At 46.6% G+C, this 17,587-nt stretch overlaps 1 protein-coding gene across 2 annotated transcripts; it reads left to right on the forward strand.

The window, feature by feature from the left end:
- Positions 1–9,374: 9,374 nt before the first annotated feature.
- On the forward strand, positions 9,375–13,995 carry LOC116940592 (beta-1 adrenergic receptor). Of its 2 annotated transcripts, XM_032950600.2 has the most exons (2): positions 9,375–11,469; positions 12,915–13,995. In XM_032950600.2, exons 1-2 carry the CDS (start codon positions 10,209–10,211, stop codon positions 12,926–12,928), a joined length of 1,275 nt encoding a protein of 424 aa, XP_032806491.1. In that variant the 5' UTR covers positions 9,375–10,208; the 3' UTR covers positions 12,929–13,995. The 2 variants fall into 2 exon arrangements, with proteins under 2 accessions (XP_032806491.1, XP_032806490.1); XM_032950599.2 differs by having other exon boundaries at positions 9,376–13,995.
- Positions 13,996–17,587: the final 3,592 nt, after the last annotated feature.

Below are 17,587 nucleotides of genomic sequence, written 5' to 3' on the forward strand. Positions count from 1 at the left end.
TTTCTCAATCTTGACTGTTCTACTGACCATCGGCTACAGCATGACGTTGACAAATTGTGTTGTGTTTTCGCAGAAATATTGTGTTGTTTTCGCAGAAATATTGTCTTGGAAACCACAACTCCCACTCGGCAATGACGCCGAACTCTATTTTTGTTGAAGACTTGCCCTTTTAATGGTCGTATTTGCTCTTAAGCGACCAAAATGCTGACCTTGGTACAGGGAACTGTCATCATTGTCATCTCCGACCACGATATCTCCATTTCTCACGGTCAGGTGATGTAACATCCATCCAGTACCTGCACGCGAGTCGATTTCATAACTCCATCTTAACCGTGGACGTCCTCTTCATTGATAGTCTCCCCTGCTGACGAACTTCCCTTATGCCTAAGCCCACTTGCTTTCCCCTAAGTCAACGTAATGTTTCTAGTTTGTGTCTGTTCTATAAACTGTGCGTTCCACTGTCTCTCAAAGCAATTCCAAACTTGTGCCTCTCCGCGTCTATTTGCACCGCTTCTCAGCTCTTCATTCGCATTGTCAATGTGCAGGGTAAGAGTACGAAACTAAAAATCGTTCTTTTATTCTCTGATATGGCTATGCTGGTATCAGTGTTGTCACAGAATTTCCAGACAACCGTTAACCTATTTTTTGTTAACTTTCCAGCTACCGCATATTAATATATACTTTATATATACACTTCAGGTAATTTGTAGAAACACTAAAACAGATGGGCTAAGGTAGGATAAGTCGATAGAAGAAGGGATGATGGCCGATGCTGGGGAATAACGATGGAGGGGGAGACAAGGAATGGAATGTGTCTGAGAGGACATTCGCCTTAGGAGATGGAGCGAAGGAATCTCTTGTGCTCTTTGGTTATTTTGGTAAAGTAACGTAGGTGAAAATAAGAATAAAAAGAAAAAAATAAGAATAAAAAGAAAGAATGCAAAATAATAGAAAATAACTAAATTAATAAATTAAGTTATTTGTTTTATTTTATCTTACATAATAAAAAGGAAGAATAAAAATAATAAAAATAACGAAATTAATTAATGTAGTTATTTTTATTTATTTTTTAATTAATTTTGATTCTTTATTTTTACTATTATTTTTTTATTCTTATTTTCACCTACGTGACTTTACCGAAAGAACCAAAGAGTATGGATCCTTGCAGTGGATTACAACATTACAGGATCATGATTAAATGGTAGCAGCTTGGGGAGGCATTCATCCAGCAGTGGATTGAACATGGTTTCTCGCACTCATTACACACAAAGTGCCTGCCACAAATGAACGACGACAATACCTTCCTGATCTCGTCAAAGAGCACAAACCATCACGCAAACTCCGGTCATCCTCGCTGCGGCTTTTGGCGAACCATCGAACAAAGACGGTTACTGCGTCGCACGCTTTCAGATGCGCTTCTGCGGCCGTCTGGAATGCTCTTCCGTCCGATATTAGGAAGCGACTTTTAAATCTAGATTGAAAACGAATTTCTTGAGAACTGCTTTTTTGCGTTTAGTTTGGTGTCCTTCCCTCGCACCTCCGATTAGCACGGTTGGCTACGTACGGTGTGAAACAAGCACACCATACATGCATACACACATGGCTCATGATGATTATATATAATAGTGGTTTAAACTGTTTACGTCACAACAGCTCATTAATTGCAGAGCACACGTATGCATGACTAATACGCATCGTGTATTGCTCATCCAAAATAAAAACATTGGAAAAGGTAAGAATTAAATTCAACATACTGTATAAGTATTCTTGGTTCTTTCGGTAAAGTCACGTAGAAAGGAAACAATAAAATAATAAAAATATAAAACAATAAAATTCTCACGACGTTTCGACTGCAACACAAGCAATCATCATCAGGTGTGAAAACCACAGCAAGAACATTTTTAAAAAGTGGCGTTTTTTTAACGTTAGCACCACGGATAGCGATTTCGCAGTTATTCAGATGGACGAGTCCATCTATGTTCGGAAAAGAGGAGGGGGAGACGAAAATAATGGATGCGGTCTGAAAGCCACCATAAGCGTGAACAATCAATTAAGACCCGAAATGGTTTATCAAATCCTTCCAATGATTGCTAAGCCAGAATCCATCTTCTCAGTTGAAATTGTCTCTGTGTTTGTATATGTGAATAGCCTCATGAAATAATCTCTCATGGTAGCCAGATGGCTTGCAAAGAACTTCTGTCATGGAGAAGTCAAGGTCATGTGAGCCTACTGAATTATAACAGTGATCTGCCACGGCCGAGGTGTTGGTCCTACCGTGTTTTAGGTCTGCTTTGTGTTCACGAATGCGGTCCGAGACATCTCGTTTGGTTTCTCCAATGTAACTTTGAATCAAAATTTATACTGTATAAGTTTTATTTTACTGTACGTGATTGTCACAACATAAAAAGATGTCAGTCCAACACAACATGTTTTTGCAGGTTCATAAACATGTATGAAGAGTAATTTCAGATCCAGGACAAGAGTGATTTTTTTCTAGCATCCCTGTTAAAACCTGGCGAAGAGTTCTTTCCATTCAGAGTATGCTCACCAAATGTGTTAAAAACAGATTTAGTTGAAAGCCACACCACTCGTAAAATTCACAACAAAATACGTCCTTTCACGTCCTAATGATTAGTGTGTGAAACTGGACGTAACATTTTAACCAGGAAAATATGTCAAAAACAGTCACACACTTTACACACCGAGATTGGAAACTCATTATTGAATATAGAGCCGTGGTTGTGAGAGTGCAAAACAGCTTTCAGAAAATAAACTAGTCATGTAATGATTACTCTTCGACAGAAATTCCATGATTTTTCACAATTCGGAGTCACGATGCAATTAAAGAATTGTTACGTTTTCTTTGACCTGTATGTTTTCGTTTGTATTGTTTCTTGATGTTTTTATGCAGTGTCTCGTCAGTATATGTTTGTTCGCTCCATTATGAAAATTAAAATTCGCAAATGATTTTCATTAATGTAAATTCGTACACACACAATTTTATACAAGTACAGTAGCACAAAGTGTACGAAAAAAATGCTAAACTATGAATTAGTGAATAATTAAAGGCCTAAATTGAACTATGGTAGTAAATATGTGCCCGGATGTGATATATGCATTTAAAAACAAGTGACTGTTTCTTCTGCGTGTGGCTGATGTTGATGAACAGCAGCAACTATTATATTACATTAATGTGGCTGATCCAGATAATTGCGTCTGGCGTCGTGAAGTTTATCGCTATGATGTCTCATTCGTATTTGTCAATTAGGCATTGAGTCATTATATGTTCCACGGTCTGTTCTGGGTGACCACAGTCGCACAAAGGAGAGTTTTTGTTTGTATTTTCCATTTGTGCATCAAGAATCCACATCTGCTGCCATTATTTGTGAGTACCGTACGCGGTTTAGCGTTGTGGCCCGTGAGCGTCGCGGAAGATTGAAGTCGGCGACCTTCTGCTGCGTCGGATCTTTTACGAGGTGCTTTGTTGTGACTTCTAAGTGACCGCTAATTTTGGTGAAATAAACACACAAGGGTTAACAATCCGTGTGTGTTCGGTGACAATCTGCGTATCAACTTGTGCTGATCGTATTGGTAATAATATACAGATATGCAGAAGTGGCAAGCATGTTGTATGGATTTAAACAGCACATATTTTACATTATATTCCCTTGATGAAACTGGTTACCGGAGAAATTATATATATTATCTCTTCAGCAGTGAAGATAATATTAAGCATACTTTTGTATAGGTAGTTGCGGGAATAAAATAGCAAATACAGTAAACATTCATACTAAAGGTTTATGGGTTTGATCGCATAAGTATAAATGTGTCGAAACCCTCCACCACTCGACACGGCCAATCAGCAAGGTATTCGTCACGTAAACAAAACGCCAAATAGTTACTTCAGCCCACCGGTGTGTTGAAGAGTGATACCACAACATTCTCTACGACTAGCATGTCGCCATGTATATACAGGCCTTTTTCAACCCACTTCTGGATGTAAGCATCCCTACACCATGCTGATCTTGAGGATTATTTTACCAAACTGCATCATGGTTCTCGGTGCAGATTGTTGAAGGAAGGTGCCACTGTTAGCCGTGGCTGGGAACCGAACTCAGGTCAGTGGATTCATAGTGCTATGCACCATCTGCTATGCCACTGTTCTGCACCTTAAGTGTGTACATGGAGCAAAACACGAGTCACTGCCTCCAAAATGATAATAATAATAAACACAGTGCATAAAAACAGTGCAAATGTAAGGCTAAATAAAAAAACACACTTGTACAAAATAAAATCTTTAAACCTTTACACAAACACTAAATAACTGTGGACGGATACAAACGCACGAGTCAACAGAATTGACAAACACACCTGCACGTAGAGGTACGCTGGACACTCGCACGTACAAAGTAAAAATAGCCACAGCAATGCAAGACAATTACACGCCCCGGTATCCATTGTCAATTTTTTTTGCCGGCCTGCCTAAATCAATTACCAGAGTGCCCCAGTCGGTGCTCCCAACGCATCTATCTTGAGACGCCCCCACAATCCGGAAACCGTTGCCTCAGCCAGCAGTCGGAAAAGGGCCCAGCCCATGCAAACCCAAAGCCAATGCAATCCTAACGGGCAAAAAGCGAGGCTCATTCCTTGGCATCGCCTCTTATTAGCATGGCAGACAGCCACCATTCCTGAAATCATCGCCACAGTCCACAACACACTACCCGGACCTTGACATACACATTTGATGGGGTCGTTTTTGTTTGTTTACAAAATTTGTTTTCAGGTATAATTATGGGCCAAAACGCTGCTAAATTTGCGTTGTTGCAATCTGCAGTGTGAGTAAATAAACAAAGGTGACTTTAAAAGCCAGAAAATAATTTACAAAAGTTTATCAGTGGACAATTACCCCTTGATTTTGTGTATGTTAATTGAAAGACTGTATTGCGTATTTGCTTGATTAATGTTTGTAATAAATCTGTTAAATTTATTGTGTATGGAAATGCATTTTAATTTATTGTGTTACAATTTCTCTGCTTGAAAAAACTTGCTCTGGATCCAAAGTGCGATACAGTGCATTACTGGCATACATAGGTGGAGATGCACTTAATTCTGGGCAGGTGCCCCACCGAAATATTTACTAGGAACACAACCCGCTACCCCACCCACCCCACGGCTCTCTCTCTCTCTCTCCGTTTATATCATTTCTATCTCCGTATCTGTGCGTCTCTCTACGTGTCTATGTCTGCGTATGTCTCTACATCACTGTGTTTCCTCTCTCCCTCCATGTCTCCGCGAGTGTTGAGAGGCTGTTGGTAGTGACCCCCCCCCCCCCCATCTCTACCCCATCTCTCCCGCACATCTTTGCCCCCCATCCTCCCCCCCCCCCCTAAAATAATTTAGTTCCTTCACATCCAAAATAATAGACCCACAACACCGTAAACTTGAAGCAAATTTGACGAGATGGAAAATTACAATTTGGCCATTACATCAATGAACGATTCGCCATCAACCGTGACAGCCACTGTTTGCTCTGTAGCGTACAGCCATTGCAATGACAGCATTAGTTATGCTACACTGGTCAACAGCTGACACCAACTTCGTGAGTCCCATTAGCCAGGTTGGGATGTACTAAGTTCGAGTAGCGCAGTCATTAATTAACGTTACCTGTTTTTTTCTTCACCCGATGGGCCCGAATGCTGTTTTTCCGCCTCCGTAGCTTGAAATGCTCACAAAACCGTGGTGGGGGATTTATTACGGTTATATATTTAAATGTTTAGGGGTTGTTTCTAATGCCTGGAATGTACCATATACTATTGTTTGCTATATAAGGTACAGCAATTGCACAGCATTAGTTATGCTACGCTGGTCAACAACAGACACCCAAGCCCGCAAAGCTTTTGCAAGTGCCCAGGGGAGATTTGTAATGGATTGTTATTCAGCTGTTCAATTTGAATCCACACGTTAATCCACGGGAATGAGGGGCACGGTAAATATAGTTGATGTTTCGTCTCAGGGTGTAATGTATTAAATGCTCGCAATAAACAATGGGCACCACAAACATCCAGCAGTCAAAGAGTTGTGTTGGGCAGTAGCCACATACTTCAGAACCACAGTGTTTGTGATGATTTGCGTACATTTGAACTATTAATGGATCGTTAAAGATCGTTTCATATTAGCCTCAGCTTTAACAACACGTGTTTTTAACGGATGTTATTTATTTATTAAAAGGGCATGGCATTAACATGTTTAAACTTACCAACCACTGTCATAAGTTATAAAATAAATACGCATGATTTAGAGCTTTTTGTAAACTCATTGCTGGAAGTCTATACCAGACACTGTACAATTCAAGGGGCTATACTTCACTTGGATCAGTGCATTGTTAGCACACGGTACTAACATTACACTGTGGTAGTAATAATAATACTACATAACAAAACACGATTCTCTCCTAATTTACTTCTTCAAGTGATGGCTTCACCAACAGACGAATTCAGTTTTGATCGACGGCTGGGAAATACTGTTAAGCCCTCTGTCCTTGCCGTGTTTGCATTGAGCCATTTCACACGAATACAATATGTTTCACCTGCTCAGCGCCCACAAGCACGGCACGCAAACAGACGAGACACGGGTGCTCTTAGTATTGTCCTGATGAATAATTACCACGCTCTTCATCTCTGGGTTGTAACTTTACACGGTTATTTCCATCGCGTCCCTCACCACTGAAGTCTATACCCCCCCCCCCCCCCATGAACGTCTCGTGTGTGTGTGTGTTGTTCGTGAACCACAGCCGCTTTGGTCCTCACTGAGTTAATGCGCCTCCCAGTGGCCGACTTCATCACCACCATAAGCGCCCATCAGCCACGACTATTCCACTGCTAGATGAAAGTCTCCCCAAATCCGGCTCCATCTTTGACGGTTCTGCGAACTAACATTCCACCGAGCACCTGCACACGAGATAATATTTGAATTGCTCCGTCTCCTTGGAGGGATGTCTTCTCGGAGGCGTTGCATTCCTTGGCTGCCACGACGAGGCAATTAGAGATACCACTAATAGGTAGTCAGGGCTGTAATGATTCAGCCACCACATAATAACCCTTCCCCCACCTCCAACAACCGTAGAGTCGAATCCCCTAACTCAGTGGTTGTGTGGTGCCCGGGACCACCAGGACGGTCCTCCAGGTGGGCCGCGATGGTCCACCAGGTGGGGGTTGTGATCGAAATGCAGGTTGATCCGGATAATAATAATGACAACGTTTATACCTTTTTGTTTCGGATATTAATTTATATTTTACATATCATATATATTGTAAAACCTTTGTAAACCACCCTGATTAAACTACGCTTACACAAATATCTAAGTGCCTCCCTTAAACAAAAAATACCTTTAAAAATAGTTTTTTTAAATCTTGAACCATTTTGTAATGCTGGCATTTAGAGATAAGTGATTGCGTTTTGTCGGTTTTCAGTGTTTTTATTTTGGTATAGCCCTGTGAGCCATTCGGCTCTTGAATCGGGTGCAATCACAACAAACAAAAAAACAAAAACACGAACAAGAAAAACATCTTAAAGTGACTATGTCACCAGGGCTGTAAATGTTTGCATCGGCCGAGTGGTCCGCGGTCCAAAACAGTTTGATGATTGGTAAAAGCTTGTAGCACAGATGCACGGGAGCACAGATACGAACGTAGAGGTAAAATACAACAAAAGGAATTTTTAGCAATGCCCTCTGCTGCCCACAATGTATCTCGGCAGCAGCCTATAACTACTCAATCCTGCTTAACTTCCGAGATCTGGTGATTTGCCATATAAAATCGAATCAATAAATGTATTATATATTTTGTCAACATTGTAATGGATGTAGCGGCCACCAAGTGCCTGTGAGGGCAACGTGAATTACATTAAAATACAACATACTATACTCATGAATTGATGGAACGTACACGTATTACACCACCCGATTGAATGCCTAATACAGTAATCGATATCGATCGATGAGTAGATGTATCGTTACACTGAGACTAACTAACCGACGGCATGCTGTCAAGAGCCCTCTGCCCACGCGTTTACGACGTTGGCAGTAGGCACGGTGTTTTCGGAACAGATCCGTAACTGCGTGTGCACATTAGCGACACGCGGTGTATCAAAGAGGTCACATTAATCCTGCGCGAGTCACGATTTCATATGATATTCGTAATTACAATTGGCACTTATGTGGTGTATTTCACAATGCAACGGGGAACCACGACACACACACACAAAAGTTGACAAACGCGGACATTTATCCAAGAACGAATATGGTGTCGGGAGGCGCAGTGGTTATAGCACCCTGCGCTATTCTGAACCCGGCCACCTGAGTTCGATTCCCTGGCCACGTCTAACATCAGTGGCGAGTGTTAGCCGCTCTTCGGACCAACATCCCTTTCATAACCCGCACTAATCGCCGTGGTGAAGTATGGTCAAGTAATTTTCATGACTGATGCGGTGTGGGGAAACTTCCATCCAGCGGTGGATTGAGGGCTGTATTTTGTTTCCCCTTATACTGTAAAGGCTTAAGATAACGATCCCACCTGTATGTCTTCATGAAATATGCTATTCTTAAATACGCAACATTATTTTCTTCAAGTGTAATATCTTACGCGGACACAGTGACATATTTATGAACCGCGCCGGAATGCCGTCCATCATACACACGGTACAATACGCACACGAACAACACAAATCACGATTCCCACGTGGACAATGCAAGTCAACATCCAAAGAAGCCTGCCCTGCCGTTGGATTTCGAAGTGGCATGAAACATCAGAGGGGTGGAGCGGTGGCGCAGTGGTTTGCGCATTGCGCTGTGGGCCCGCATGGGTTGAAATGCCGATCACCGCTCAGATAAGTGGCGAGTGACATCTGAACCGGCCCTTCACCAACCCACACTGACCAACCTGATGAATTCTGGTGAAACAACCCCCATGATCAACACGGTGTGGGAGGACTTGCCTTCATCCAGCAGTGGGTTGACAAAGGGCTGTGAATAACATCAATTATTATTATTATTAGTGTACGACGTAAGGCCCTTACGAATGTACTGGCATGGGCCGTTTCGCAATCTCGCCCATGCTCACCGCCAAGCGTTACCGTCACGAATCTGGCTCGAGCACAGTGAGCAGTAACTCCGCAGTCAGCGCGTGCTTCACTTGATACCTCACTCACTGGGACTCCCCGTTGGGCAAGCGACGCACAACGCGTGCGTGAGTTGTGCGCGCGCGCGTCCGTGTGCGCACGCGTGCGTGTTGTGGGGTGTGTGCGTGCGTGTGTGTGGGTGTGTGCGTATGGGTGTGTGGTCACGCCACCGGGGTGGGGGTGGGGGAACAAGTGTTGTGACGGAGCGATCTGAGCTCAGTGGGGGGACGGGACGAGCTCGGGGGATCCTCCTCCTACGCAGAGCGCGCGTGGAGGTGCACTCGGCTCAACGCCAGGACACTTCAGTTGCTGCGGCGGGGTGCGGCGCAGCGTTGCGGACCGCTAAGCCTCGACGAGACTCCAAGGCAAGATCATCGTGGACCCGATTAACAGGGCGGCGTGAGAGTACCCCAGCTACAGGTCGTCGTGAACGCAGGCTCAACGCGAACGCTTCACTTACAGCGCGGCTCAGCGTGTGGACAAACAACAGCACGGCCATGCGACCAAACACGGCGGCGTGAACACAACTCGGCGTGAACACAACTCGGCGTGAACACAACTCGGCGTGAACACTCAACCTGATTTAAATCACGCATCGTGGACACTCCGCGCGGCGTGAGATTACCGCTCAACTTCGAGCGCAGCGTGGGAGCAACCGAAGCTACGGCGAAACCCTGGACAGAGACACACTTGCTAAGCTGTAAAAGACGATTCACCATGAACGCTTAACCTACAGCTTCACCGCTGCATAGTGTGGACACTTAAGAGCTGCGGCGCGAGGTTACCTGCGCTACAGGGCACCGTGAACACAGCAGCTGAGCGACCTGCACGCGTGCGACAGCTCAACGACAGCTCGCCGTGAACAACGGCAGCGGGCAACGAGATCAGCACCATGCAGCGCAGCGTTACCCGCAGCACCCTCGCGCCCGGCGTGCCGGTGGACGTCAGCTGTGGAAAGTAACACAAATGCGACGACGAGAATATTATCGTTATAGTAGTGCTTCTGGCGGAGGGTTAGGGCAAACACTCCAGCGATGCTCAATTTCCAAGTGACCCCGCACGAGGACGCCACCCCGCCGTGCGTCGTGAGGAATTCGTCCGCGTGGAACGACAGCGAGCCGGCGACGTCGGTCGGCGTCAACTGCTCGTCGGAGGGCACCGGCCAGAGGCCCGTGGAGATGGAGTGGATGGTAGGCCTGGGCATGCTCATGTCCCTCATCGTGCTCTTCATCGTGTTCGGAAACGTGCTCGTCATTACGGCCGTGGCCAAGTTCCGGCGGCTGCAGACGCAGACCAACTACTTCGTGGTGTCCCTGGCGTGCGCGGATCTGCTCATGGGTCTCATCGTGGTGCCGTTCGGCGCCACCCCCGTGGTGTCGGGCACGTGGACGTGGTATTTCGGGCCACGCTTCTGCAGCTTCTGGACCGCGGTGGATATCATGTGCGTGACGGCGAGCATAGACACGCTGTGCGTGATTGCGGTGGACAGGTACATCGCGGTGGCGAGGCCGCTGCGCTACGAGACCCTGATGAACAAGAGGAGAGCGCGGTTCATCATCGTGGCCGTGTGGCTCGTCTCGGCGCTCATCTCCTTCCTGCCCATCGAGATGGGCTGGTGGAAGAGCGAGGCTGCCGCCGCGGCGAACAACACTGCGGAGGACGTCTGCGAGTTCAACATCAGCCTGGAGTACGCCGTGGCCTCCTCGTCCGTGTCCTTTTACCTGCCGCTCACCGTTATGATCATTCTCTACTCCAAGGTGTTCCGCGAAGCGCGGAAGCAGATGGAAAAAATAAACACCAGCGAGGGTCGCTTCTACAACAACGCGAACGACAGCGCGACGATCAAGAACCCGGCGAGGAAGCTCTCCAGGTTCCTGTCTCGCAAGGAGCACAGAGCGCTCAAGACTTTGGGGCTCATCATGGGCACCTTCACGCTCTGCTGGCTCCCGTTTTTTGTCGTCAACATCGTGCAGGTGGTGTGGAACTGCGTTCCCACGGGGGTCTTCGTGTCCCTCAACTGGCTGGGCTACATCAACTCCGCCTTCAACCCCATCATCTATTGCCGCAGCCCCGACTTTCGCTCCGCCTTCGAGAGGCTGCTGTGCTGCGGCCGCTTGGTCGGGAGGCGGAGGAGGCGGAGAGGACGCGGACGAAAGGACAACAACGAGCTGGGCCAGTGCACGTCGTGGCCCATTTGCCCCGACTCTGGCTCCACGCAGGGCTACGTGGAGCGCTGCAGCGAGACGGGGACGACGCTCTGTGGCGCCAGCACCAGCAGCCAGGGCAGCAGCAACAGTGAGCAGAGCTTGGACACCAACGGGAACTCTCACGGCCTCTTGTCGGCCCTCTAAGGGCCATCCGTGGCGGAATTACGCTCGGCGCACTTTTGCGCGACAGTTACTTGGATGGTGGCGCGGGGTGGGTTGGTGTTGGTGGGGGGGTAGTCACTGAGGCTGACGATCTAGAGCCCTGATCCATGCGTTATTGTTGTGTCATTTGTTCAGCACACATTTCTTATCTATCTAAGGGGAAGTTCATGTTAATCGGGGGCTGCGGAGGGGGGGGGATGAACCCCCATCCCGCCCCGCGTCTCACTCTCCCGCTGTGAACTGTGATGCCTTTTTTATGTTTCGTCCAAATTTGTTTTGGACGAAACCGTGCCGATGCCTCCTCGATTGGGGCAATTCTCCAAAAGCGATGTGAAGTTAGGCTTACTTTTGTTGTTAAATCGACGTGCCAATCTGACCTGATATTACGATATCGGCAACGTTACATACGGTGACACAGACTCCAGCAAATGGTAAAGTGTGCCAAGGGACACGGTGTTTTGGTCAGGTGTGATCTCACGCCCAAGATGTACGCAGGCTCCCATTGCATGTCATGCACAGTGTCACTCCACTGTTGGATGAATGCCTCCGTACGTTGTCGGTAATTCGTGGTTGTTGGACCATAATTCACCACGCTGATCAGTGCTCTAGTTAGGGCATTTTACGTCCTTTCTTGTTGAAAGCATTTACAATTCCACAGCTTCAGAACTGCACATACCTCTCTCTCATTGTATTATTTATTCTCGTGGTTCTGGTGTATGTAGTCCGACCCGTATAGATTTTGTTTTTTTTGCTTGTTACTACCTCAGGTCGTTGTTTTAGCGTTTTTTTTATTTCTTTTTAATTATTATTTTGCTCAAACGCGCGAGTCGTGCGGACACTCGCGCGTGGTATGGCAATGGCACCGAACGCAATGTTGTCATTGTATCCCCCTCTTACGATGAGCGATAGCAAATGTTTGCCAGACTCCTGCTGAGAAGACGTTCGCAATTGTTGTTTTGCACTTTGCCTGCACAGCCAGTTGAATAGACAACGCGTATGCCCCGAGTGGGTGAACTTACCACTCGCGGCGATGAAGAACCAAACAGCACAATCACGTGTGTTGCTGCTGCTGCTGTTGTTGTTGTTGTTGAAAGTAATTTGCTAAGACAAATGCTATTTTCTTTCACGGACGACACAATGTTAATAACATTTAAGCACCTTAGGGGACAACCTTAGCAGCCTTTTTTAAAATTGAATGTCCGTCGACTGATATTCCATTCGTGTTGAAATGTGTATTGCGTATCACAGTGTACTTGGTAATGAATTTACAAAAGATTACGTATACGCAGTATACGTGCACATGGTATGTACATGTATATATATGCACCTACCTTTGTATATACTGTAGGATATACTGTATTTTTTTTACAGACACTTCGCGTTAATCCGCAATGATAAATCGCCAACCCAACGCGGACATTGTACGCGGAACGAGACACGTGGAACTATGCTTGAACATTTCGCTACTGCACCGCACGGAGGAGGCACGTGGGCTCCCGCAGTGGAGCCGGCTTCTGGATCAGCAGGGTAGTGCCACCGTTCGTCCATTTGACATTCTGTATCACTCTCTCTGTGTGTGTGTGTCTTTCTGGCGGCCGTGCCATGTGTTTTCGACTTGTATCGCGGGTCGTTGAGCATCACCGCCCGACGTTTTCGCTCCACCTGCTGGGGAGATTGTTCAGCAGCGCGTGGAGCGAAACGTCGGACATCGACACGCGCACAATGCGTTGTTCGGCTTGATTACCCGACGTTTCGCTCCGCGTGCTTGGAAATTCTTCAGCAGCACGTACAGCGAGACGTCCTGACATCATGCTTAACAACACGCGGTACAACCCGAACGTGCATCCATCAGAGAGAGCTGTACGCATGTGCGCGAACACCGACGTGAATATTCGCTATTACTGCTGGCTGTGAGCTACTCTCCGCCACTTTGAATAGAGCCTCATCACGATCAATAGTCACCTTGACAGGATCATTACCAGACTGATCAGAACACGTTATCGTTCTCTTTATTTATTAACTATTTTGCAAAACAATTTAGTTCGACCAATCCATCCGCAAACGATGGTATTTATTTATAACAAATCGATATATAATAATCGCTCGATTACAGAGCGGCTTAACGGGAGAGGTCTGCGAGGGTGTGTGTGTGTATTGATACTGTATTGCATAAGAGTGGGCATTATTGTCTTAATGTGCACACAACTCATATGAATGATGTGCAATAACCGACGCGTATACGTACAGAAGCCTATACTGCACTGTTGTAAAAAAAATAAATGTAACAGTATACGTTTCGTACTGTTTATTTTTGTAAATTTTATAATGACGTAAGGCTATTTAATGGGTACAACCTCGCGCGTGACGCCATACTGTGTAATTTAAGTGTTTGCTATACCTGTACATGTTCCGACTTGAGAAAAATGCATAAAATTGCACTGATTCATCTCGACCGTGAGTGTGTACGCGCGATTTTTTCTTATAAGCTCGAGTTTGCATGCAGTATATCAGCGCTAAGGGATTGGCAAATTAAGCAAAAGCGTGAAGTCCCCAAGTAGTTCAAGGGAGCCACGGAGTCGTGAGAAACACAATAAACACAGGAGTGCATCAAATACCTTTATCAACTCCAACTCAGTTGCTAACACGTTAAAACAGCTCATAATAACTATTGTTAGCTTGTGATGAACGAATAGATTACTTTCGCTCATTCACAAACAAATTTGAAGTAATTACGTTATGGAGTTTGTCCAGCATATACGGTATTGTCCGGATTATAAGATACTCGGGAAAGTAAGACGCACCTACACACTTGTGCCCGGTGTGAATACAAGTTACACAAATCTAGGCCATAACGCACACGTCTTACCGGATTATAAGACGCGCCCTCATATTTTCCCATATATATGACAAACAAACAAAAACTTGCAAGGTGCTAAAGTGCGTGTCTACAATGCCGAGCATACGAGTGACGTATCTGCTGTGTTCAGGTGGACGCAACGACGAAACCCATTCCTGCTTGGGGCTACCCGATGGGCCAGAGCTCCCCATGCCGCGCACGCACGCGCACACGTTCTGCGTGCAGCTGTGCGGGGTTTGTGTTGTGGCAACTGAGAGTCGCGCGCGCGGAATGCGGCTGCATTTGAGTCGTCCCGACGTTGGACGCCTGGGGAACGCGGTTTAAACTGGTTTCCCTGACCAGTTCGGATGCTATCGAAACAGGCGTGGTGCTCCCCCTCGGCCGATTATCATCAAACTCGTGGTGGTTTTCTTTGGGGATGATTCCCCGAGTCAAGTTTACTGACGTTCATCATTACGCAGTGCGGTGAGCGCCTGTGCGGTTTGAGTGTGGGGTAGCGGTAAAGTGGAGCGGTTAGCGCTACGCTGCGCTTCGAACCTGGCGACCCGAGTTCGATTCTCGCTCACGGCCAACAGCACCAGTGACGAATATCTGAACCGGTCTTTTGGGCCTCCCCTAGGTCGTCTCAGCCTCAAATGAGTACCTGGTGCGGTGTGTAAACATCGCCACTAGGGAGACAAAGGCGGCCGGGCGTGGTTGTTGGCCACCCACCCCCTCGTGTGCCGTTCCGGCCTTCATAGGTGCCCGCTAACAGCACTTGCACCTACAGTCTGTTACAGGCTATACGGGGGATCTTTGTTTTTGTATATTTATATCGGAGCTGGTGACTTGACTATTGAGTTGTGCAAGCGGTGCAAGGCGGGGGGGGGGGGGGGCAGGTTTCTGGCTACGAAGGTGGGTGAGGGAGGATTAAACCTCCAATTAGCACGGTTGCCTACGTACGGTGTGAAAGAAGTTCAAAATACATAAAGACGTATTTTTACTTATCTACCTTTTAACACTCATTTCATTATTGAGGCCCCCCCCCATTCCATTCCTAAGGACCAGGACCCATGACCTCGCCAGCCACGCTGCTTCTCTGCCCGAACCCTGACCACACAATCAGGCCCTAGCACGAGCTCTCAACCCAGTGGCGTTGAGCTGCCGAGTGTGCAGGCCGTGCAACTGCACCGGCGCCCACGGGTCGGCGCCCGGCAACGAAGAGGGGAGGAACTTAGACAGGGGTGGGGGGAGTCTCCTATTTAATTGCCTGCAATAAGGTTCATGCCAACCACGATGTGCGCCACTATTCATAGGGCATGGCTGCTGCGCAGATTTCAAACACTTCTTGCGTGGCTCATGAGAAGGAAGCACAGCTTGCACAGCGATTGACTATTTTCATTTATGTGTGCGGAGCTTTTAGTGTTATCCGTCTTCGTAAATGTAGGTTCTTTTGTTGTTGTTGTTGAATCCGAGTACTCCGGTTTCCTCCTACAATGACAAACAGTCATTAATGGGACTGGCCAAATATGCCTCTTTAAAGTGAGTCCGGAGAGTCGGTGAGACCTTCCCGAGTAAGTATAGGGGGGCATGCATGCTAGGCTGTTTGGCAGTGCACCATAGATGTCTGCAATTTCTGCTGAGCGTATGAGGCCTTTGAAAGTGATACCTGACAGCAAAGCTAACATTTCCCTTTTAAAAATAACAGCTTCGATTTAAATAGCGTCTCAGTGAAACCGTATCTCTAACGCTGTACACAACAGTGGGTCTCGTGTGAATTATATGTGAAAAATTAGGCCTTTTTATTTGGTATTTTTTTTTCAAAGAAACGAGACGTCGAGTCCAGAGGAGAAAGGGAACGTCTTGAACCTGGACTTGAACGGGGTCAGTCGACAGCATGGATCACCGATGGGATAGAGTTCCAGATTATGGGGGCTGCAAAGGAGCGACGACAGCAACACAATGAGATCATTACCAAGGCCAAACCTATTGTCAAGGTGTGCGTCATGATGCCACTCGGATCGATGCAAAGGAAACCACTCAATCCACTAATCTGTACGCGGGCACGTGCACGGCTGCGCAAAAGCGTCCCACAACGTCTGTGACTCATATACGCTCCCACCCCTCCACCGCGCGTTGATGTATTTATTTCCACGGGCCTTTTGTCAATTTACTGTGTGGATGACGGCAATCTCCTCGCTGCCATGCGAGTCGTCCGGCCCAGCTGACCATGCTTTCACCGCGCTGGTCGGCTGGTGAAAGCGAGTGGAATAGACGATGGAGCGAAGTTCAGTAGAATCATTTGATTTTTTTTCTTTTTCCGCCGCTCTCTGCTGACAACGCAGGGTCGTTGCAGTCAACATCTGCGTTTTTGGTTGTTGGTCGTCGCACATCCAAGCACTACCCAGCCACGATCCAGGCTTTAAACCTGCTGAGCTTCCGCGATTTGTCGACAGCGGGGTGCATTTCGCCGATACGGTCAGCTAAAAATACGGTATACTCTACCGTATAAATGTTAATCGGTGTAATTACCTGACGCATGCTTCTACAACTTGAACACAAACTGACAAAGTTGCATAAAGAAGCAATGGAGAGATGCGTACTTGGGTTCCCCATTGAGACACAGAAAGGCGAACATGTGGATGAGAGAGCGTATGCAAGTTTACAAAATCGTTTAAATGGTTAGGCAAGTGAACTTGAGCGGAACGAGACTTCGCCTGAAGGGATGATGGCAGATGGCCAAAAATAGTGACAGGCAGCCAAGGAACGGAACGCGTCCCAGAGGACACCCACCGAGGAGATGGAGTCTTTAAATCGGCTCATGGTCAAGGTGTTTGTGTGGATCGTTGCATTGAGAGGGATGGCAGGCAGGCTGTGGGGAAGCTTTATCCAGCAGTGGATTGACCAAAGCCGCTGCTAATAAGGATCGCGGTTATACATCATCCATGCAAATGATGAATAAGCAACAGCGGGCGCATTATCTTTTTTGGGCTAAAATAATCAGTCATGTGATTTGATAAGCGCTAAAATACGCAGACCCCCACTTCGTGTAGTCATGTAGGCACGGCGAACTTTGCAATAATCAAGGTGAAGACAGCAAACAACTGGGGTTTGTTTTTCTCTCGTTGGGAATAAAATAATGGTAAGTTTTGTTCATGATTTATTGTGAACTACTTGTGTGGCGATCGATCTCTGTCGTAACAACAAT

The sequence above is a fragment of the Petromyzon marinus genome, chromosome 9 (genome assembly GCF_048934315.1).
Source record: "Petromyzon marinus isolate PM22_M1 ecotype Great Lakes invasive population chromosome 9, UKy_Petmar_22M1.pri1.0, whole genome shotgun sequence".
In the NCBI taxonomy this organism is placed as follows: Eukaryota; Metazoa; Chordata; class Hyperoartia; order Petromyzontiformes; family Petromyzontidae; genus Petromyzon; species Petromyzon marinus.